This window comes from Equus asinus, chromosome 8 (assembly GCF_041296235.1).
Source record: "Equus asinus isolate D_3611 breed Donkey chromosome 8, EquAss-T2T_v2, whole genome shotgun sequence".
NCBI lineage: Eukaryota > Metazoa > Chordata > Mammalia > Perissodactyla > Equidae > Equus > Equus asinus.
Genome location: NC_091797.1, coordinates 46,604,532 through 46,627,797, shown reverse-complemented (window position 1 = coordinate 46,627,797; position 23,266 = coordinate 46,604,532). Strand labels below are relative to the sequence as shown.

General features: G+C 38.7%; 1 protein-coding gene across 1 annotated transcript; it reads left to right on the top strand.

Annotated features, from left to right (window-relative positions):
- The first annotated feature begins 2,230 nt into the window (after nucleotides 1-2,230).
- MRS2 (magnesium transporter MRS2) lies at nucleotides 2,231-23,147 on the top strand. Its single transcript, XM_044777012.2, has 11 exons — nucleotides 2,231-2,562; nucleotides 4,334-4,407; nucleotides 7,532-7,568; nucleotides 8,836-8,948; nucleotides 10,202-10,375; nucleotides 12,006-12,136; nucleotides 13,160-13,276; nucleotides 14,594-14,746; nucleotides 15,005-15,122; nucleotides 20,092-20,205; nucleotides 20,765-23,147. The coding sequence occupies exons 1-11, from the start codon at nucleotides 2,382-2,384 to the stop codon at nucleotides 20,873-20,875; spliced, it is 1,323 nt and encodes a 440-aa protein (XP_044632947.1). The 5' UTR covers nucleotides 2,231-2,381; the 3' UTR covers nucleotides 20,876-23,147.
- The last annotated feature ends 119 nt before the right edge of the window (nucleotides 23,148-23,266 follow it).

Here is a 23,266-nt window from a genome sequence, read left to right as displayed (position 1 = left end):
TCTCTCTGTCTGCTGGCCTCCTAATCCACTCCCAGTCCCAATACCCTGCAGAAAAAATGGTTCTCTCTTGTGCTTCCTTAGCTCTACGGTCATACATAGGGATGGAATGGAAATCTCTGAAACTCGTGTCTGCCTTACATTACTACTGCGGTTGGGACAAGTCTATTAATTCATACTTTTAAAATATGTGTCAATGAAAATAATCCATAAACAATCTATAAATGAAAATTTGGGTGAGTTTATTCTGAGCTGAAATCTGAGGACCATGGCCCGGGGACTTTCTTCCCGAAGGAAGAAAGGGCACCAAAGAAGTGGGGTGCACAGAGTGGTTATGATGCTGGGTCGGTGAGCCGAGGAGTCGAAAGAAAGATTTCTTAGACCCTTAAGATCTGGCAGTAGTGCTCTTTTATTTAGAGAGTAGAATAGCATGGGGACAGGACCCATGGGCAGTCAGAGTTTCTGCTGCCGCTGCTTCTGCTGCCCCCGCTGGCAGGGGGACAGGGCCCATGGGCAGGCAGAGCCGCTGCTGCTGCCCCCGCTGGCATGGGGACAGGACCCATGGGCAGGCAGAGCTGGTGCGTGGGGACAGGACCCACAGGCAGTCAGAGCTCCTGCTGCTGCTGCTGCTGCTGCAAAGTTGGGTGGAGAGTAAGGCTAAATTTAAGGCATAGGTATGTGAGTTATCTCTTTACAAGACAAAGAATATGTAAAAAAGTTAAAATGGTATCAGTGCCCATACGGTCTGGCCATTTGGCGGTCCCACAACTTTTAGATAAGAATTAAACCGGATTGAGTAAATGGCAGAAGTCACCGCTTGAATTTTATCCTCGGCTAAAGACAAAGGAGGATTCGTCGGGGGGGGGGGGGGTCAGTTACTTGAGGTTGCCAACTTAAGTTCTTGCCTCTGGCATTGATTAAGAGCTTCTAGAGATAAGACCATCCCCCCTTCTTCCTGGCACAGAGAGGGAGGCATCTTCACAGATAGAGGTTTCCCTTAGAAATGTAAATGTTTCCCAACAAAGGGGCAAACAAATTCCACTCCTTGGAGCCTGAATCTCATCTGCAGTTTTAAAACTAACCAGCCTAAAAATCCTCATCATAAGTCATTTTAAAATTAAGCAGCCTAAAAATCCTCATCAGTTATATACCCTCAAACAGGGTCTTTCACATATGATTGAAATGTCCCTCCCACAATAGTCACCAGATTGCCCTGTGGGCACAGCACTTGATGGACACAGCGGGTAGTGAGTCTGCCATCTTGGTGGGTGTAGCAGGAGGCAAGTCTATTGTCTCCAGCTGGGCGGTCACAGGTGAGCGCAGCAATCAGTTTCTAGCCTAAGGAAAGATGCTTAATCCTTAAGGAGACGCTAACGTTGGGAGGGGGAGGGAAGTTGCACCTTTATCTCAAGGGCCTTTGTTCTTGCCATAGGGAATCTCTAAAGCAGATATACAATGCATGCTCAACAGCCACGGTCAGGCCCTTTCGGAAAGACAAGGTCAGGCCAAGTTAGGTTTATACCAAATGGCTTCCTCATATTCTCCAGTATATCCTATTGCTTGCCATTTTTATTTGTCATATGCATATACGTATAATAGTGTAGTTAATCAAGTCTAACGCTCATTTATTCATATTTTAAGGAATGAAATTCGGATGAGTCTTAACAATGATACAATTAGAAAGCATAGTTTATCAGCGTTTTGTTCTTTCTTGGTGGTACATAACATAATGGTACTTGGAAATTGATACTACCTTACATGTGATTAAATGTGGAATATAAATCTTGTGCGTTTGTTTCTCAATCTTCACTAGCAAAAGTTTAATATAGCATTCCATATGACAGTTAATTATTTTTGCTAATTAAACAAATATAAATTGAGTTGGGAATGGGCATAACTTCCTCACTTTCAAGTTGCAGACTCAATCACATGTATGAAAATGCTCCAGAATGCAAAGCAGTATACACGTTGGGTCGTTTTTCACATTTAAAGATTACTAGTTAATGGAAATAATACTTTACGTGTGGGCCTGACCACTCCAAGGGCCCAAGGATCAAATCCAAGTGCGACAGCTCGCCTTACGGTGGGAAGCGCGTCCCACCCACCCCTCAGTCAGTCCCTCCACACCTTACAGGTACCGTCGCAGGTACAGGACGCAAACTCCGATTGGCGGCGGACACAAGGAGCACGCCCCCCCCCCCCAGGCGCCTTCGGAGCATGCGCAGAAAGTAACACGCTCGCGCGGCGCGCCCCGCGCATGCCCGGTACGCAGCCGCAGTGCCTTGGCCGCTCGCTCGCGCGGGGTGGCGGAGCGCTGGTTGCGCCGCCAGTGGCCGGCATGAAGGCTTGGGGACTTGCTGCTACCTCCTCGTCGCTCCAGCGCCATGGAATGCCTGCGGAGCCTGCCCCGGCTCCTGCCCCGCGCGGTGGGGCTGCCCCGGCGCACTCTATGTGCTCTGGCCTTGGGCCTGACCCCCGCGGCTCGGCCTGTGGGCCGCGCAGCCGGACTCCTCGGAGGGAGCCGGGCCGCGCTGCTGTGCGCGCCCCGCCGGCCCCGCGTGGCAGGTACTGCCGCTCCCCCCCCCCCCCCCCCCCCCCGCCGCTCCCCTTCCCGCAGCCCTGGGACGCCGGGGTGGCGGTGACCTCAGGTCCCTGACTCGAGCGCCAGTCGGGCGAGACTGTGCCCCGTGCCTGCCAGCGTGCGACCGGCCCGGCCCGTGCTGCACGTCTCCCCGCCTCAGTGCTCTCGTGAGAAGGGTTTTTAAGAGTTTCACCCTTGTTCTTCACGGTAGTACTGAGGTCACGACTGGGTTCATCTGCCTGAAATATTCTTATGAGTCTTCCTGTCTCTTCCCTGACTTCTGTCTCTTCCTTATGGACACGTTATGCATTTGTCCGGGTGCTCAGATAAGGGGTGGGAACGCACCTAGAAGGGAGGCCCAAGACGTTGAGACTTCGTGGTAAGAGTTGCTCCTGGCAAAGATCTGACTGTTTTCCAAGGAGTGTGTAACCGAACAGCCAGAGGCGTCAGCAGGGGCGGGAGGGAGGGAATCTGAGTTGTTATTTATGTTTTACCAAATGATAAAGCATGATGATCTGTTAACATTTTCACAGATATGAGAATGTGAGTGCTAATATTGCTCAGAAAAAACAGTCATTAAAACGGATGTCTTCTGAAAAATACTGCCCTGTCCTGAAATAAATGTTCCCAGTTGTGCTCTCGGAAGCCTCCCAAAGTAACTGCTGGTCACCACCTCCTTCCCTGCACTCATTGGAGAGTTTCTGAATTGGGTTACATCCCATATTCCCTCCTTTAATAATGCTTGGGAACCCAGTTTCAGCCCATCTTATGTTTCAGGACAAACGTTGAGATCAGAATCTCCATCCTGGTAAAGCTTTATCTAACTTGTGCCTGGATAGCAAATGCTGGTTTATGGCTCTGACTTTTACGTTCATTTGGCTGACCCTTGTAACATAGTATTTTGTAAAAGGGAAACAACAAACCTCAGATGCTAACACATTACATGGTCATTAAATGTATGTAATGAGAAAGAATAAGATCAGAAATGAGAATATCTACACCTTCTGTGGAGTCACTGTGATTACTTTGGAAGCATAAAATAGTTGGTAATTTTTGTACAATTTCTGCCCATCTCTCTTATGTTTAGTATTTTAAAGTGTCCTTTGTCAGTCATTAAATTCACTTGGTTATACTTCACAACTCACTTGAACTCAGTCTAATCACATGTTTGAAGTAGATATATTTTCAAATAAAGATTTGTCTTCATTCCAGTTCACTGGGTTATTTCATAAGTATTCACCATAAAGTGATCTGTGAAAAAGAAGTTAATACACAGAAGTAAAATCTGTAGGTTTTATAATTCATAGGTCAGTCAGATAATCCTGATATTGGAATGCTAAAAGTCAGACATTCCTTGGATCTATAGCTTCTGAAATATATCTACCAAGATAATTTGTAAAAGAGCCTTTTTAAATTATGGAAAATTTTAATCTCAGGATACTGTTGTACATTTGTTCATCCAAGTCTGAGATAACAGTAATAATTAGAAAGGGAAAAGGGGGGTTAGAATCCGAAAATTATTCTGATGTCTCACCTAAGCCATTGCTTTTAAAAATCATCCCCTGCCAAACCTAACATAATCAGCTACAAATATTAAAATTAACAAATAAAAGTCTTGTTTCTTTTTCCTGTAGGAAAAAGTTTCAAAAAATAGTAAAATAGTCTGAAGACTGCCATATACTATGAGAGCTGTATCTTAGCTATATGTGTAAACCAATTGTATGATCACAGAGAATTCTCTCATTCATTCTTCAGGTGAGGTGCACCGGTTTAGAACTTCTGATGTCTCTCAAGCCACCTTAGCCAGTGTATCCCCTGTATTTACTGTGGTGAGTATGTCTGGTACATTTGATAATGTACAGAACATACTTCTCGTGCTTATTAACTGGGTTAGACTGGTCTGCCAAGATAATAGTTTTTGTTTTATGATGAGTCATGATACTTATAAGTCGTGTTGTCTTTGTCTTTTGCTTAGCCAGTGACTTGAGTGTCAACTCGATTTGGTTAGTAGCACTCTTGAAACTTTGCTAATGACTGTGGAGCTCTTCTTTTAATACTAAAACAAGTCGTCCAAGTCACAGTTTCAGATCTTCCTACTTGAATACTCAACATTTCCCCATGAATCTAATTAGAAGTCCTTGAAGGCTACTAGCCATAGAGGGGCTTGAACCTGTGCCATGCAGTGTAATATATGCAGAAACATGGAGCCAGCCCGGTGGCGCAGCAGGTAAGTGTTCACGTTCCGCTTCGGCGGCGCAGGTGTGGACATGGCACCTGTTGTCAAGCCATGCTGTGGTACACGTCCCACATATAAAGTAGAGGGAGATGGGCACAGATCTTAGCTCAGGGCCAGTCTTCCTCAGCAAAAAGAGGAGGATTGGTGGCAGATGTTAGCTCAAGGCTAATCTTCCTTAAAAAAAAAAAAAAATATATATATATATATATATATATATATATACACACACACATATACATAAGCAGTTTGAAGGCTGCATGGTGTAGTGTTTGAGTGTATGCTTTGAAGGGTCGTGATCTCTCCAACTTACTCTGAAATGGTTTAGGAGAAAAAAATGAATGAATAAAATAACAAGAATTAATAATGAATTAATGAGAATAATGTATATCACACAGACATTTAGAGAGAGAGAAATAAGGCCGTTGGGGCAAAATGTTAACAAAGGGTGACTAGGTGAAAGTTACCTAGGAATTGGGTATAACATTCTTGCAACATTTTTTAGGCTTTTAGTTTTTTCAAAGAAAAAGTTTTAAAAAATAAGTGTGCTTGCTCTCAGCCAGAGTTCCTGTATTCAGATCTCAGCTCTGCCTCTTACTATTAACTGGGTGGACCTGCACAAGTGATAACAGCATCTTTGTGCCTTAGTTTTCTCATTTGTAAACTGGAGATAGTAGTACCTACCTTGTAGAATTGTTGTCAGGTTTAGATTAACTCATATATCTAAAACCTTTAAAATAGCATTCCGTATAAGCCATTATCATTATTATTTAGGCTTATTAATACAAGAACTTTTTTTAATAAACTGCGCTGAACAAGATAATCCCCAGAATTGCATGTGAAAGTTATCACAGTTATTCATTGTTCTGGAAGAGTTGGCCAGTTGAGTTAAACGAGAATACAAAATCAGGTGTTAAATATTGAAAGAAGGTTCTTTGCGGGTTAAATCATTGTCTACCAAGAACACTTAAGAAAATCGATTGATACTGTTTGAAATAATGAGAGTTTATAAAATGAGCTAGTCAGCTCACTTTATATGTAATGTGTTCCATTACAAAGTAAACATTTTTTTAAAATCATAGTTTTTATGATCTTATTTTTTAAATGAGAAAAAATCCCATTAAAAATGATACAGATAAATTTTGAGATACAGAAATATTCAGCATATATTGTTAAGTTGAAAGTGGAGGAGAGACTGCAAAGAAGTGTGTGTAACCTGAATATATTTAATAGGAAAAAGTCTGAAAGGACATTCAGTAAAAGATTAGCATGATTTTCAGATCTTCTGCAGCAGATATATGTATTTATGAAATAAATTTAAGGAGGAAAGCTAGTCTGTATTACACCAAAAACAAAGCTTCCTTTGATGTAAATTTTTCTTTAACAGATATTTAATGGTATTCATTAAATACTGATCTTTGCTCATGAGAAGGAAGCTAAAATATGTATTATGGGGTTTTATTGTGTTATTGTTAACACAGCATGCGCGTGTTTCCATAGTAGTAACCCAGGACTTGTACCTGCAACTGTATCTTAGAGTGTGTCTTTCTGAAAATGCATCTTTAATACTAATTAGTACAGCCTGGCACATAATGATTCATTAATTTTTTTTTTTTTTTGAGGAAGGTTAGCCCTGAGCTTACTACTGCCAATCCTCCTCTTTTTGCTGAGGAAGACTGGCCCTGAGCTAACATCCATGCCCATCTTCCTCTACTTTATACGTGGGACGGCTACTACAGCATGGCTTTTGCCAAGCGGTGCCATGTCGGCAGCCGGGATCTGAACCGGCGAACCTCAGGCTGCTGAAGCGGAACATGCACACTTAACCGCTGCCCCACCAGGCCGGCCCCTGGTGCATTAAATATTATTTGACCTTTCCAAACTTGACTGTGGACAAATATTATAGAAAAATGTTCCCTCTGCTTTACAGAAAATAAGTACATTTTCTGCATCATGTCCTTTCTTCAAACTATCAGAAGAGGGCTTTTCTGTAAATCTTAATTGATTGTCCCGCACCGACCGGAGAGACTTCATAGCTTCCAGTAGATACTTAGATTCACAAGTTAAGCCACACTTGGTCCCAGTCTTTTCAGAAGGATAAAGGATAGGAAATGCAAAAGGGCAGCATCAGGTGTTTCCTCTTCAAAAGAAGTCCTTGGAGCCATCCAGGGGCTTCTCTGGGACTCTGTGTGACAGCTCAGGCACAAAGAGACAATAGTCTCAGAGGTGGGTGTAAGAGCCACTATCGCTTAGAATCCCTGCACCTTCTAGTGCCAGTGTCTCTTGTAACCATCTCACAGGCACATCCAAGGCTCCCACAAGGAACATGGCCAATTACAAGAGCCACCACACTCGGACAGGCAGACTCGGACAGGCAGACCCTGGCTTCCCACCAGCTGTCTGTAATTGGTTCACTTTTCCCAATCCAGTGCAGTCTGCCATAAGCAATATTGCCTAAGTAGCAGCTCTGATACTCCTTTATCGCATTTCCAGGGGAACCAAGATAGAAAGTTAATCCGGTGTCTGATTTGTCCTAGCAAAGGAAAAAGGGGTTTTTATAACCCTTAATTCATAACTGAATTTCACTGAAAAAAAAACAGTTGTGGTTTATATCTGCATTTCAGTATTTGGGAGATGTTATCATAAAACCCTATGTATAATGCCATAAATAGGATACTCATTTGGGAGAAAATAATATTTTGTTGTTATTATCTCTCCAGACAAAATTTGACAAAGAGGGAAATGTTTCTTCTTTTGGTGAGTATCTTTAATTTTCTTCTAAATCACTTTTCCTTTTTAATTAGTGAATGAGTGGTCTGATGGATATCAGGAAGTTGTAGTGTTTTGAGTAGAATATTCTTTGCATATATGGATGTGTTGAAGGAGATCTTTCTTCAGCATTTTTCCTTCAATCCTAATTGGAACTGGCAATGCCTGGACTGTGCACATTCTCCCAGAATTGATTTTTTCTGTCAGGAGCAACTTTCACTCTAACAGGATGTTAAAGGAATATTTTGGAGAACAGAGGCTGGTGTATAGCTGGAGGAGAAAGACACTGTTTTCCCTTTTGTTTCTCTTCTTTACTCTCCCTTTCACAGCACGATCCTTATATTCATCTCCTCCTGTACCATGTTTAAGGCAGAATCATGTATTACCACTGACATTGCAGTGGCAGTGGGTGACAGAAGACAGCAGGGATGGGGCGCTGGATGGCAGTCTGATGGAGTTCTGCTGATGATTGCTCTTATGGACAGTTACTTTTTAAAGTGAAACTAAGCATTCCTTTACTGTCTGACCTCAGATGCAGGTTTCAGATCTCCTGTGCACTTCCAACCCCCTTGTCCTTGCTGTTCCTGCTAGTGCTGAAATCCCAGTGGAGTATTTTGAGTGCTTTTTGCTCACTATCTCCTTCAAAATATTGTTCTGTCAGAGCTCTGTCACAGGTGTGGTTTGATGCTACAAATTCAGATATTGCTATAACCAGTATCATTTCTTGAGCTTCCTCTTTTTGCCATGCTTTCTCTTAGGTGATAAATTTAGTTTTCAAGTGGGAGAATCTAGTATGAGAACTGACTTAATTTTCTCATTTTGTATGAGCCCAAGAACAAAGAAAATTGAACTTATCTGTTCAGAGATTTAAAATACTGAAGATGATAAAGTAGTGAGAAAAAATAGAAAATGTAGTTCTATACAATTCATATTTTAAAAAGATGACCTGTCTGTAGAGCTAGAAATTGATACCCTAAGTTCTAATGATGTATAGCTGTGGTTTTTATGTTGGTCCCAAGAGGCTTCTGCATATAGAGAAATCTTATGAAGTATGGATAAGAGGGAAAAATAAAAAAGAGTTTGACCAGATTTAGCCTGAGTATGTTTTTGAGGTAAAAATGGGTATTAAAGACTCATTTTAGCTTTTGTTTCTGGTAGTAGTAGAAAATTATCTTGATGTTGGTGGGATATAAAAATTTAAACTCTTCAATTTCTTGGTTGAGCCCACTCTTTTTTGAAAATATTTCTTTTATAGAAAGGAAGAAAACTGACTTATATCAAGAATTAGGTCTTCAAGCTAGAGATTTGAGGTTCCAGCATTTAATGAGCATCACAACCAGAAACAATAGGATTATCATGCGAATGGAGGTAAAGGATTTTATTTTATCTACATTTCTACTGCAGTCTTCTAAAAGTTACTTCCTAGTTATCTTGATCAATATCTAGGTTAAAAGTAATTTTATAATTAAAAAAGCTGTGTGAAACATAAGATATTTTATAACAACATTTTTATGAATAGAACTCATTTTACATGGATTATATACATATGTTCAGCAGGCATAGCACTGCTCTATTTTACGTTGGAAAACTTCTGACTGCAGTCTCATTCTCACTGCTGGAATTTAGTCTCTCATTTCTGAAACGATAAGAGAAAGAATTTTGATTTATAGTAGACATTTTCAGTTGTATGCAGTTATGTATAGTTATAGTATAACTTTAGCTACCAAGAACATATTCTGGTTTTCTGAATAGCCCAGGAATGTTCTTTAAAGTTTATAATCTTCAAATTTTTTTTAATTTTTTTTTTTTTTGCTTTTTCTCCCCAAATCCCCCAAGTACCTAGTTGTATATTTAGTTGCGGGTCCTTCTAGTTGTGGCATGTGGGACGCCGCCTCAACATAGCCTGATGAGCGGTGCCATGTCCGCGCCCAGGATCTGAACCAGCAAAACCCTGGGCCACCGAAGCGGAGCACGTGAACTTAACCACTTGGCTACAGGGCTGGCCCCTAAATTTTTATTTTTATGTAAAGCTTTCTAAAATATATTGTGTCTTCCCCTGCCTACTCAGAGCACACCGAATATAATATGACTTTCGTTAGTGATTCGGAATTAATATGGGCATAAGTTATTTTGGTGGGCTAAAGTTTATCTTTATAATTCCAAATTAGCTCAATATGTTTTGGTGATATTTGAAAAAGGAAACTTTCCCATTTTATTCAAACTAATTATGATTAAACTAAATCTTTTCTAAAAGTCTACCCGATACATAACTTTTAAGAAGACTATCTTGTTTCCTTTATTCCATATTTTTCTCACGATTATGCTAGAACTCTTAATAAATATGTAATTTGTTTAATTCCAGTTCTGTTGAGAGTAAATTAGAGATATTAAGACTTACATATATTTTAGGCTTCCTTTCTTTTAAAAAAAGAAAATATGTTTTGGGTTTTTTTGAAAAACCAAATAAACAGTGAATTGACTTAGGCTTAATCCAAAATTAATAGAATATTAAATCCTATTTTATGAATTTTTTTTCCTACAGGTCTACAACTTGCATATACATAAATGCATGTATACGTGTATGTATATGTGTACAAACGTGTATATATATTTTTTTACAGTATTTGAAAGCTGTGATTACTCCAGAGTGTCTTCTGATATTAGATTATCGTAATTTAAATTTAGAGCAATGGCTATTCCGGGAACTTCCTTCGCAGTTGGCTGGAGAGGGTCAACTTGTCACATACCCTTTACCGTTTGAGTTTAGAGCTATAGAAGCACTCCTGCAGTATCGGGTAAGCCTGTTTTTATTTAGCTTCTTGAATTTGTTCTGGTGTTAAATTGCTATTGAGTAGGAAGGCAAGTCAGTATTGTTTCAATGGCGCTTTCCCTGACCCAAACAAAACATCTCTAAGGGTCCTGTATAGGGAAATTACTTAATTCTTAAAGTTTATGACCCAATTAGATCTACTGTCTCTCGACAAACAGTATTAATATCTCTTTGAGAGTCATGTTATGACATTCAAAGAAGCACATTTCAAGTTGGCTGTCTTTTGTACAATTTTAATAATTGTATTCAGGGGTGATAATTCAAAATACTTAAAATCCTAAATATGCTATAAATGAACATATCAAAAGAGTTTTAAATGTATTCCATTTTAGTCTCTAAATTAAATTGTGTATATTGTAAAACTGCTTACATCTGATAAATTTTATAGCACAAATCATTCATCAAATCATCCTAATACTTTCCAAATCATTCTCTGATTTGTTTGTGCAATCCTTTGTTTGAGGCAGCTGCATGATGCCTCTGTTTGAGGCCTAGTTTGACATAGGAACCATGTGCAGTTCTTCTAATGACTTCTCTTTAAATTGATAGTCATTGGGTGTCTGGAGATCCTGTCAGGCCCTGAATGGTCACTGCTTTCCTGGCCCTCACAAATCTTTCATTATCTTTTCTTCCTCCTATTAGTCAGGATAGTATTGTTCAGGAACTGGCTGCATGTAAGAGTTGGTGCTAGGGGCATGCTACCCAGAGTGGGAGAAAGAGAGGAGGGTAAAGGGGCCATGAGGTGGGTGGGCATTGGGTGAACCTGGTGCCCTTCTCTTATCTGCCTTGCTGTACTAAGGGAGTAGGAGATGGCTATATCCCAGCTCTAGTTAATTGAGCAACAGCATCAGCTGGTACCAACCAATGAGATGGTGACTAGTTGGAGCCCAGTTACGAAGCAGGGAAAAAGCAGGAGAGGGGAAGAAAAGAAGGTGTAGACGTTGGTCAGTGACAGGCTCCATAGGCTGAGTAAGCTCTTAGGAGCTCATGCTGAGCTAAACAGTATATGCTGGAATTTATGTGATTAATGAATTTTATAGCTTAATTCAGTTACTGTTATGCTGTTTACCAACTGGTATGGAAGGATTTCAATATTTCAACAACTAGTATAGCTATATCAGTGCTTAACCTGCTGAATATCAACTCTCTGTGTTAACCTGAAGAAGAAGTATGCTTTTGACTTTACACTGATTTATTTTTTAAAGTCCAAGTTATGTTTTGGTTTTCAAAAGAGCTTTATTCATAGGAATTTTAAACTATACTCTGTTTACAAAGTACATAAGTATTGTTTACCACATGTAAAGTTTGTGTTTTAACCACAGAATGGCAGGTTTTGTTTTAATTAATCAATCCCCCGTTCCTTTCATAAGTGCCTGTAGGAGAAGCCTCTTATGAGAGTGAATTCCTTATCAGCCTAGTGTGAGCCTGTAGTGTGTGAATCATCTGGAATAGGCATTCCAGCAGTGACCATGTTCTGAAATGTTCCCAGCTTTCCTAGCCATTATAGATTTCTGTATTTAATCAGAGGATTCACTGACCCTGAGTGTTCTAAAAAGATTGTTTTAATTCTTATGAAAGGTCATGTTGTTATCTAGATCAACACCCTTCAGGGGAAACTTAGCATTTTGCAGCCACTGATCCTTGAGACCTTGGAAGCTTTAGTGGATCCCAAACATTCTTCTGTAGACAGAAGCAAACTGCACATCTTACTACAAAATGGCAAAAGGTAAATATGGGGGATTTACCAAGTTGGGACTTACACGCAAATATCTTAAACTTTTCTTTCAGTAGTCTTAACAGTGAAGTGTTGAACATGAATTCAGACACAAGATTAGTGTGATTATTACCTGTTGTAAAAAATACCAACTAGTCTTGCTAGTGGTAATGACATTTTTCACTTAATGACTTACTCTCAGTGCCTTCATTGCCATGTTTAGTTTTATTTCCTGTTAAAATTCTGTGTTTTGTAACTTTTTTTAAACTAGCAAAGTAGCCTAGGTGGGAAATTAAGCTAAAAGGGGCACTCAGACAAATGTTTACTGAAAAACTATTTTGCCTAAAATGCCATATCAGGCTCTTTTCCGTGTGTGATCTCCTCTCGTCTTTTCAGCAGTTGATACTCTCCTCATTTTGAAGAGGAGAAAGCTGAGGTTTAAGTAACTTGTCTAAATTCACACAGCTGATAAATGGCAAATCTAAATTCACATCTAATTCTCTGTCCCCCCATATTCCTTTTTGTTGTTGTTTATTATAATGCATTCCAGAATTTAAGAGTAATATTTTAATTAATTTTATCATAAATTGAATAAACATTCTCTCAGGGTTTGTACCCCCTAAAATCTCTTCAAGAGTTAGTGGTTAAAATTTCTGAATCATTAGTTCTTTGTCCAGAAATGTTGGAATGTTTTTATCAATTAAAAGTAAATAGTCCTTATATTATCACTGCCATATTTATTAAGAGTAAAAATAAATTACCCAACCAAAAACCTTAAATTTGCAATGATTGTATGTTTCTGAGATAAATAATATATGCAGAAATTTATATCATTGATTATTTTTACTGGTTAATGTAGTTTTGATTTGGGAATTGATTCTTAATCTGCATGATAAATACCAAAAAATTTTTTGTACAAATTGGTGTTTTCCGTGAATGTATAAGTGGTTCTACTTGATAAGAAAAAGGCACTCTTCTTCAAGTGAAATGTTTAAGTTTATGTTATTGATCATTTCTATACAACTACTCTTACAGTCTATCAGAATTAGAAACAGATATTAAAATTTTTAAAGAGTCGATTTTGGAGATCTTGGATGAAGAAGAGTTGCTAGAAGAGCTCTGTCTAACCAAGTGGAGTGACCCACAAGTCTTGTAAGTGTGTAGTCATGCTTTGTTATGTATTCTCTTAGGATCAGTCTTCTGCCTTGTCTTCTTTAGGATGAGTTTTCATAGAGAACATAACATTTTTCTGAGATACAGAATATTGGCACTTTGGTCCCAGTTGTTTCACTTTTCCCCCTGCTATGTTGCATCTAATTCACTTTAACAAGGATATATTGAAATCCTGCTGTGTACACAGCACTGTGCTGGGCTGTGGTCATATAAAGATAAACACACCACTACCTTTTTCTTTGGGGGACTGACCCCTGACATGGCTAACACCTCTACCCAACTAACTTAGAGTGGAAGTGGTGAGAAGTTCACATGGGGAGGGAAGGGGTGGAGAAGGGGGATGAGTAAGACATTGGCACAGACTCTGTAAGTTTGGTCTAACATAAAAATGCTCATCTTAGAAACCTTTTATCTTAGAAACCTTTTATCTTATGAATTTAGAAATCATGTACTCTTCTTGAACCACACTCGAGTTAAATGTTTATTTTTTAAATACCCAAAATATTTCATTTTTGTTCTTTGTAGACCTGCATTAGAAATTAATACACCTTTGTAATGTGTCTAGTTTCCACAGTCTGTACAGATTTTTAAGCATTTTGGGAAATTTGTTATCTATATTCTAATCAAACATTAGTGTAAAAAAGCTATATAACATTTGGCATTGTAGCAGATAAGTACAGTAACAGAAAAGTGAACACACTCGTAACTCTTGTTTGCTTATTACGCCAGGCCATCTCTAATATGCTTTATGATAGAACTATTTTTTATGGAGTACTTCATTCTCACTTCTCCTGGTTAGGGGGGGAAGGGGTGGGTATATGGAAAAGGGAACAAAATAGCTATGTATTAACATTCAAACACATTTTTTTTGTATATGAAAATGACATTACATATTTACCTTAGAAAGGAAATGCTTTTTACGCTCATTTTTAGGTCTGGTTTTGTTTTATCTCATAGTCACTTGTATTGGATTTGCACTAATTGATCAGCATTCACACATCTGGACTTTCGTGTAACTGGTGCATTAGAGTCCCTTGGATTGGGGCCATGGAATATAGTGAAGCTGACTAGGCTGTATAGGAATAGAACTTGTGCCCTCAACTTAACCTGTGTAGTGTTTGGGATCAGTTGACAAAGTCACTCAGATGGCCTCAATCATAATAATAGAAAAGGCAAAGGCTAGTTTTTTCCCATTGGTAGCCAAATATGATATACTAATTCAGGAAGTTTTTTGTTGTTACGTCTATGATGCACATATTGGGGACATGTTAATTATGTTAACTTTTTAAATTGAAGTGAAAAGAGCAGTACTGGAATTGACCACGCAGAAGAGATGGAGTTGCTGTTGGAAAACTACCACCGATTAGCTGAGGATCTTTCCAATGCAGCTCACGAACTCAGGTTACTGATTGATGATTCACAAAGCATTATATTCATCAATCTGGACAGGTAAGAAAGCATTATATAAAACGATCAGTAAGTGCTTTCTTTATAAAATAATAATTATAAAGTAATAAAGCTTTTAAGGAACTGTCATTTTAGAAGGAATTATACCATCATTATAATCTATAACTACTACATGAAAGTGTGTCTTCTTTTTTTTTTAAGTGTGGACTTAATCCATGTGGCCTTTAATAGATGATTTAGTGCATTTTCTGTATATAGTTAGTGGGCGTTTCTGGTCTAAATAAGTGTTCTCCTCTCCAGCCACCGTAATGTGATGATGAGGTTGAACCTACAGTTGACCATGGGAACCTTCTCTCTTTCGCTGTTTGGATTAATGGGAGTTGCTTTTGGAATGAATTTGGAATCTTCCCTCGAAGAGGTGAGAATACTGTGTTATGTCAATAATCTAGGGGTTATTTTTTTAATGTTTTGAAAGTCAGTTTTTCTAATGGATTTTAAAGAGAAAGTCTTAACACGTATATTCCCCCAGTGAAATAAAATATGTACTCTACCTCATTTAAAATTCAGCCAGTATTGTTAGACCCTGTTATAACATAGCTATAAAGATAGCCGGGGTTACCTTATGTTTCTCAAAACATGTAACTACACGTGGGAAAGGTTTGAAGAAACAGTGTTATGCTGTGAGGCTGTGTTAATGAAGGATTTTATTTTTTTTAATTCTTGTATGTCAGGCAGTATTCCTGGCAGTTGGCAGGCTTCATTTGGGCCAGTCATCACAGCTCTGAAGATGGATGTATTATCCCTACTTTTTAGATGAGAAAGCTGAGGCTCAGATATCCTAAGTAACTTGCCCCAAGGGCACAGAGCTAGAAAATAACAGAGTTAGGATTTGAACCCAAAGATTAGCACCTTCCACTTTGTTCTACTGCCTTTCCATGTTGATATAACACTGAACCCCCAGAGTTTCATTTCATCATAGCCTTGTGTTTTAGAAAGTGTCTTACTGTAAGATTTCTGGAAATGAGTGTGAATATGCATTTGGCACATTCTCACACTGGATTCTGTGTCCTAATTCATCTAACAGGTCTATTCTCTGTATCTAGGCTGTTGCCCTAGTCCTACCCACATCATCTTTCAGGACCACTATGCACTTTTAAAAAGTGGTCTTTAAAAGAAGCAAATCTGGTAGTCATTCTTCTACATAAAACTTTTGAGTGGCTTTTGATGGCCCTTAAGATAAAATTCTCAACTCCTTGATCTGTGGGGCTTTTCCTGGTCTACTGCACCTGCGTCTCCATCTTGTCTCAGCTACCTTGCCTTCATTGTCGGTTTCTCAGTTGTTTCATCAGTATTGTCATTCACACCAGCTCCACACCTCTCTCCTCAGCTCCCACCATTTTTTTGCCTAGTTTACTTCTACTTATCTCTCTGTTCTCAACTTCTATGTCACTTCCAAAGAGACTCTTCACTGATTGCACCCCAAACCCAGCCAAGTAAAATTACTCTCCTCGTTATATGTGCCCAAACAATCCCACACTTCCCATTTGCCATCTTCCTTAAATTTGCAGTTGTTCAAAGTCTGCACAAAATCATGAGCTCCCTGAGGCAAAGTCAATGTTAGTCATTTTTAATGTTCCTTATAATAAGATGTTAAAGAAAAATAAATGCAGTGCATTTGTTCATTCATCTCACAAATAAATTTTTGTGTCTATTTTATACTAAATTCTCTCAGCCCTGGAGTTATGATAGTGAGTCCTTGCCCTTGTGGAAGTTACATTATAGTAGAGGAGAGAGTAAACAGATAAATAGGACGTTAGGTAATCAGAGCCATAAAGAAAAATAAAGCCAGGTAAAGGGATAGAGAACGTCAGGAAATGGTGAGACAAGGAACATTTTAGAGAGAGAGTAGTCAAGGAAAGTCTTTCTGAGGAAGTGACACTTGAGCAGGAACCTGAATGAAAAGAGCAAGTGGGAAGAGCTGAGGGGAAAGTGTTCTAAGCAGAGGGAACCACAGGTGTAAAGACTGAGGCAGGAATGAGCTGAGCATGTGTAAAGAACAGCGCAAAGGCCAGAGTGGTCAGAAGTGGGTGAGTCAGGTGGAGAGGGGGAGGGAATGAGGTCAAAGGACAGACAATTTTGAGATCATGTTGATTTTGTAGAGCCTGGTAAGGATTTATTCTATGTGCGATAAGAATCTGTTGGAGGCTTTCGAGCCCAAATCTAGTCTATAAGAAAGTTTAGAAGTTACCAAAATGTCTTCTGCAGCATAGACTGACCCTTGACATTCTCAAAAGATAACTTGAAAGACCTTTGCAAATTCCCCAATTTATGACTACAGAACTTTTTGTACGAGTTGCTTTCTCCCAAATCACTTTTGTTAAGAATCATGTTTATGTACATTTACTCACTTTACAAGCTAACTCCATTTTATACTAAACTGTTTTCTCTCACTTAATGTCTGTTTTCAAAAAAAAGGGATTTTTAGAAATTCCTTTCTGATAGTTCTAGCATTTCAGTCCTAGCTATGGAGCAACCCAGTTGTAATGAGATATGAGTGGAAGGCTGTGAAAAGAGCTTGCTCAGTAGCTGGGTAATTGGCTCCCAGAGAACACGATTCAGATCAGTGCCTCATCAGTTACAAATTATGCATCTTTTGGTTTCCTGAAGAATAGTTGAAACATGTTCATTAAATTGAGGATTCAAAGGTCTCTGCTCCTCTGTAGTTAGGGTTAATAGTTACAATGGTGAATCTAGGATAGGAACAACTTTTATATTTTTACTTTTTATTTTAAGATGAATAATCAAAGAATTCCCATATAGCCTTCACCCATATTCTTCAAACACCTGACATTTTATCACATTTGTGCTATCATTCTATCTATCTATCTATATATATATATATATATACTTTTTTTCTGAATCATTTGAGAGTAAGCAACAAATGTGATGCCCCTTTACCACTAAATATTTCTTTATGTATCTTCTAATCTTGTATAACCCCAGTACAGTTGTCAAAATCAGGACATGAACATCGAAACAATACTATTTTCCAGTCTATAGACTCTACTCAGATGTCACCACTTGTCTCAGTAGTGCTCTTCATCTCAGAGAAAAGCTGGGTCACATGTTGCCTATGGGCATCTTTCTCCTGAGTCTCCTCTAATCTAGAGCACTCCTCTCATCCTTGTCTTTCATGGCCTTGACATTCACAAAGAACACAGGTCAGTTATTTGACCCTTGACGCTCTTTCTTTATTAGATTCTGGTTATGCATTTGTTAGTGTGTTCTTTACATTGAATCCCATCAGGAGACACATGATGTCGATTTGTCCCATTACTGTTGATAGTAATGTTGATCATTTGGTTAAGGTGTTATCTGCCAACTTTCTTTCCTTTAAAGTTACTCTTTTCTCTTTGGAATTAAGTGTGTTATAGGGAGATATGTTGAGAGTATGTGAAAATACTGTTATTCATTAATTTTCACCCTCTAGTTTAGCATCCACTAATTAATCAAAAATTGATTCATGCCTGAATCATATATTACTCTGATGGTTACCAAATGGTGATTTTTCTAATTTCATCACTCCTTCTACATTTATTAGTTGTAAAGTAGAGCATTCTGTTCTCTCCCAATTATTTATTCATTTATATCAGTATGGACTCATGGGGTCTTATTTTTGGCAATGAGTTATAATCTCTTACTGTCATTATTTGTTTATTTTTATTATTTTATTTATTTTTCCTGAGGAAGATTTTCCCTAACCTAACATTTGTTGCCAGTCTTCCTGTATTTTGTATGTGGGTCACTGCCACAGTATGGCCACTGATGAGTGGTATAGGTCCATGCCCAGGAACCGAACTTTGGCTGCCGAAGCGGAGCACACCGAACTTAACCACTAGGCCACAGGGCCGGCCCCTGTCATTATTTATTTTGATGCTCAAGTTATCCTGTTCATGCTGGCTCCTGAGTGCTTTTGACATGTCCTCATCAGTTTTTAGTGCTTTTTCAGCCTCTGACACATCAAGATGTTTCTTGGCCTCTTATTTCTAAGTGATGTGGATAGACTAAATGGTAGAGAAGATAAAAACCACCAACAGTTTGAAAACTAGGTACTTAAAAACTCAATACTGCAGGGCACGCCCGAAGCCGAGGGAGCATTGTCTCCAGCTCTCAGACCGACTTGTCCCTTCCCTTATTCTCCTAGAGGTCCCACAGTGTGCTGTGTGTGTATTTTAATGACATGGAATTTTGAGCTTGTTTGCCTCTGACTTACTTACCTTTCAAGTTTTTCACATTTTGGCATTCGCAGACTTTGATTTATAGGGGATTACAGAACCAGTCTACAGCAAAGAAAAACAATAAGCTGTGTATGCTAAATCTTATTTAAACAGAATTTTTACTTAATAAATTAGGGCCTTCTTTTTGGATAACTGAAAATGTGTTTACCATCCAAAAACAGTTAATTCTTGTTAGCACTTGTCTTCCTAATATATTATGTCTAACATCAAACTTCATGTTAAAAGGAGGCAGATTTCTGCTTAATATATGACATGCATTTCCATCAGCGATAGCTGATCCTTGTCTAACAGGCTGCCTTGAGGGAAAATGAGCTCTCGATCACTGGTGCTAACCAAGCCATGGTTGATAGCCAACTAGTGGCATAGCTGTCGATGGTATTCCTTCCCTGTGGGAGAGGAAATATCAATTCTGTACATAAAGGCATGAGCTAAAAACACTGCAAAAATATTACAGTTTTGAAAATGACAGTGAAGAAAAATGTTTACTGTAAATCAGAGGTTCCTAAACTTCCTTGGTTCATGATGCTTTTAGTGTCTTAGTAATTTTTTCACAGCATCCCTAAACCAAAAGTTTCTTTTATTATGTTACAGTTTTTTTCATGTTGTGTTACCTAACAGCTAACTTTATGAAGTAGTTAGGTCAAGACAACCTAAGAACAGTACTTCTCATGGTATTCCACAGATGTCACTGTGTTTCCCTTGAAAATTTAAAATATTCTGGGGGGCTGTGATGCATAGGGCACCTTGGCTCACAGTTTGGAACTGTGGCTGTAAGCAAAAAGTTTAAGTGGTGTGTCCTATGTGATTATAACTATTAATTTGGCACGTAAACAAAGATTGGAAAGACACACACAGTTTGGCTTACAGATGATTAAAAATATTTAAACCCTTTTAAATCATGTTTCCGTTTTGACTTATTTTCTGATTCTTAGTCTCTGAGTGCTATCAAGGCATTTGTTCTTAGCTCCTTTCTGTAGGAAGGAGCTGTACAAAGGCTTCTTTTAGACTTTGGGGCAATAATAATTGAGGAAATTTCACCTGTAAGGAACCTAGCCTTTCGTGATTGAAATTAACTGTGTTCTTCTTTAGGACCATAGAGTATTTTGGCTGATTACAGGAATCATGTTCATGGGAAGTGGCCTGATCTGGAGGCGTTTGCTGTCATTCCTTGGACGACAACTTGAGGCTCCTTTGCCCCCCATGGTATGAGGGGTCTGGTTCACAGCAGTGTAGTAGGGTGGTCACAGTCTTCGGTTCTGATGTCAGACAACCTGGGCACAAGTTGTCACAGGCTTTGTGACGCTGTCATTATTTAATTTTTCACAGCCTCCCTCAGTTTTCCCCATCTGTCAGTTAAGTCATTACCACCTGCTTCATAGTGTTAATGGGAGAATTAAATAAGATAATGTGCATCAGGCACTTAGCACAGTGCCTGGCACAATAACGAGCTTAGAAATAATTTATTTTGTGTGGAACACTGTGGCGAGCATTATACATTTAGAGAGATATTAGTAATTCTGGCGCAGGCTTTGTCATAACCAAAATTGAAATGTAGAAAATGTAGTGTTCTCATTAAGATAGGAAGTTTACCTCCTTTTTCTTCTCTTTCCACTCATAGTCTACACACTGGAATAAGTACTTCAGACACTGACACATGGCTGGCAGTCCTTCCCTCATTGATAGTTACATAATATATCATTTTATTAGTGGCTTTTCTTTTAAGAAAGACACAAACTAAAATTAATTTTCCTGCTTTACTTAGGTGGCCTCTTTACCTAAAAAGACCCTTCAGGCAGATAGGAGGATGGAAGTGAAACACAGCTTCAGGCCCGATGGACTTGCATCAAGCAGGAACCTCCTCGCAAACCGTTAGGAACAACCCCATGGAAACTGAATTGTTTTTTATGGTAGTCACAGGAAACTTGTGATACTCTTTTATTACTTTCTTTTATAGAGTCAGTCTTGAAAAAAATCACTGATATGTAAATTATAATGTCTGGTGGTAAAAAATACTATGGCAGTCACAATACTGGAACTTAATTGCATTTTCAGAATTCTGAGTAAAGAAGCAAGGTGCTTGCTTTGTAAAAAGCCAAAACTCTATTTCCTACAAACTGAAAAAGCTATTTTTATAGACATAATGTGAGGCATAGAGTGATTAACTTAACGAAAGAATGGATTGTTGTATAGATTTTATTTAATTTGTATGTATCAAGAAAAGTGCGATTTCATGCCGAAGGAAGCCTGGAAACTTGACAAATCCACAGTTACATGATCAGGTAGCCGTAGTTTTTAGTCGGTACAGGGAATCATGTTCTTTTGAATTCCCTCACTTTCGGGTGACTGAAAAGCTAGCAAAATATATATTAACTTTAAAACGAACTCGGGAAGTTTGTGCTTTAAATCACTCCTTGATATAACCTTATTTTCTTGTATTTGCCCCCTTTTTATATAAAGTGAATAAAAAGAAGGAAATGATAATTTAACATCAGCTTTATATGGATTCCAAGTAATCAAGATTTCACTTTCTCAGCCCCTGAAACTATTTTTCTTCGCTTGGCTGTGATTAAAGGCTTTGGAAGTAGTGCTGAAAGGAAGTGTTTCCGTTCTACTACTGTTCTATAGCTGCTTTGGTCATTCTCTGATTTTTAGAGAGATGGATGTGTCACCCCAGCCACCCCGCAAAAAGGAAAATGTGTGTAGTCCAGCACCTCAAAAGTTCACCACTGGACTTCCTAAAACAAGAGAGTTAGGTAAACTTCAAAATTGTGATCCTTTTTGTGTTCACAATCAGATTGGGGTTTAAAACAAATGGCTAATATTTGTAAGTCTCTAAGCTGCTGTCCTACTTGACATCTTAACCACTTTTTTTTATATTTTCTGGAGGTTAAATACAGTTATGCAGTAGAACATTACAGTTATACTTGCCTCCAAAAGTAGCATACGTGGACAATTCCAGAGTTTCCAGAGCAGCTCTTGCACTACCAACGTAATAATTAAAGAACATGCATACCCTAAGATGTCATATGGGGAAGTTTGGGGTCTGTTTCCCAAGTCGTTTGGTGATAGGAATAAAAATGCTATTCTAGCAGCTGATTTGAAAGGAAACAAATGCAGTTACAAGTGAAGTTTTCCCCGCTCCCGTGTGTGGTTGTGAGCAGCCATTAGAGGGAAGCTGGAGAGTAGAATGGCAGAAACAGGCCAGGCTTGTCTTGGGTACCAAATGGCCCACTTGGCACCTCTGGGTCAGGAGCACACTTTATCTGTGGCTGTCAGAATGTGAACACACAGCACTCTAGCATCATAATCTGTGTGATGATTTTCAAGATCAAGTACCTTTGATAATACTTAATTTCACATGGCACTCTTCTTTGGCACACACACCTCAAAGCACTCTGCTATTTTTGGTCATATGTTATCACAGTAAAACAGGTAATAAATATTACTTAATTGTGACATAGGAAGAATTGGAAGCCCAGAGGGCAAAATTTTATTTGACTAAGATCAGGCCTAGGATAGACTTTTGGTCATTTTTCCTTGTAGTGGTACTGACATAGTTTATGGGCTTGAATAAAATAATTTTTTTGACGAGTCATGTCTCATCCAGAAAAGGGAAAGTAAATGCAGCTACCTCATAAGTCTGATAAAGAGAAGTTATTGATCATTTATAAAACTCTTAAAGGTGGTTAGATCAAGTATGGTCTCAAAATGTTCACCTGCTCTGCTTTGGTGATAGCAGGATGCATCCTACATTAAGGTTCTCTTAAATGATGAAACAGACTATGCCAAAAAAATAGGAACATCAGCGGTTTTAAATAGCCTGAGCACATAAACTGTTTGAAAGTGAAGTGGTAGAATAGCAAACTCTCGGTTATGTGAGTAGGCAAGCATATCCCGTTTAACACGTACGAGTACAGGGAGTGGCACTCTTAACGGGCTTGGTCTTTGGAACACCTCTAAGAAAATGTGGCAGAAGAGTGTCATTTTAGGATGCTATTAACACTTGCTTTATTCTTGATAAATATAGACTGATGACCACTAAAACAATTTCATATTAAAAAGCTGTTGATTTTGGTGAATTACTTTAAGAGTTGTACACAATGTTTGTTTTTTGAAATTGCAATATTAAACTCACTTTACATTTAGGATTTGCTTTCTTTCCTTTTGTTTTACCTATGGAGGTGGTCCAGTGGTGGTGCATGGAATAGGGAATAGAGACCTGAGATTATTTCCAGACTCACTTCAAATCATAATTAGTCTCTTA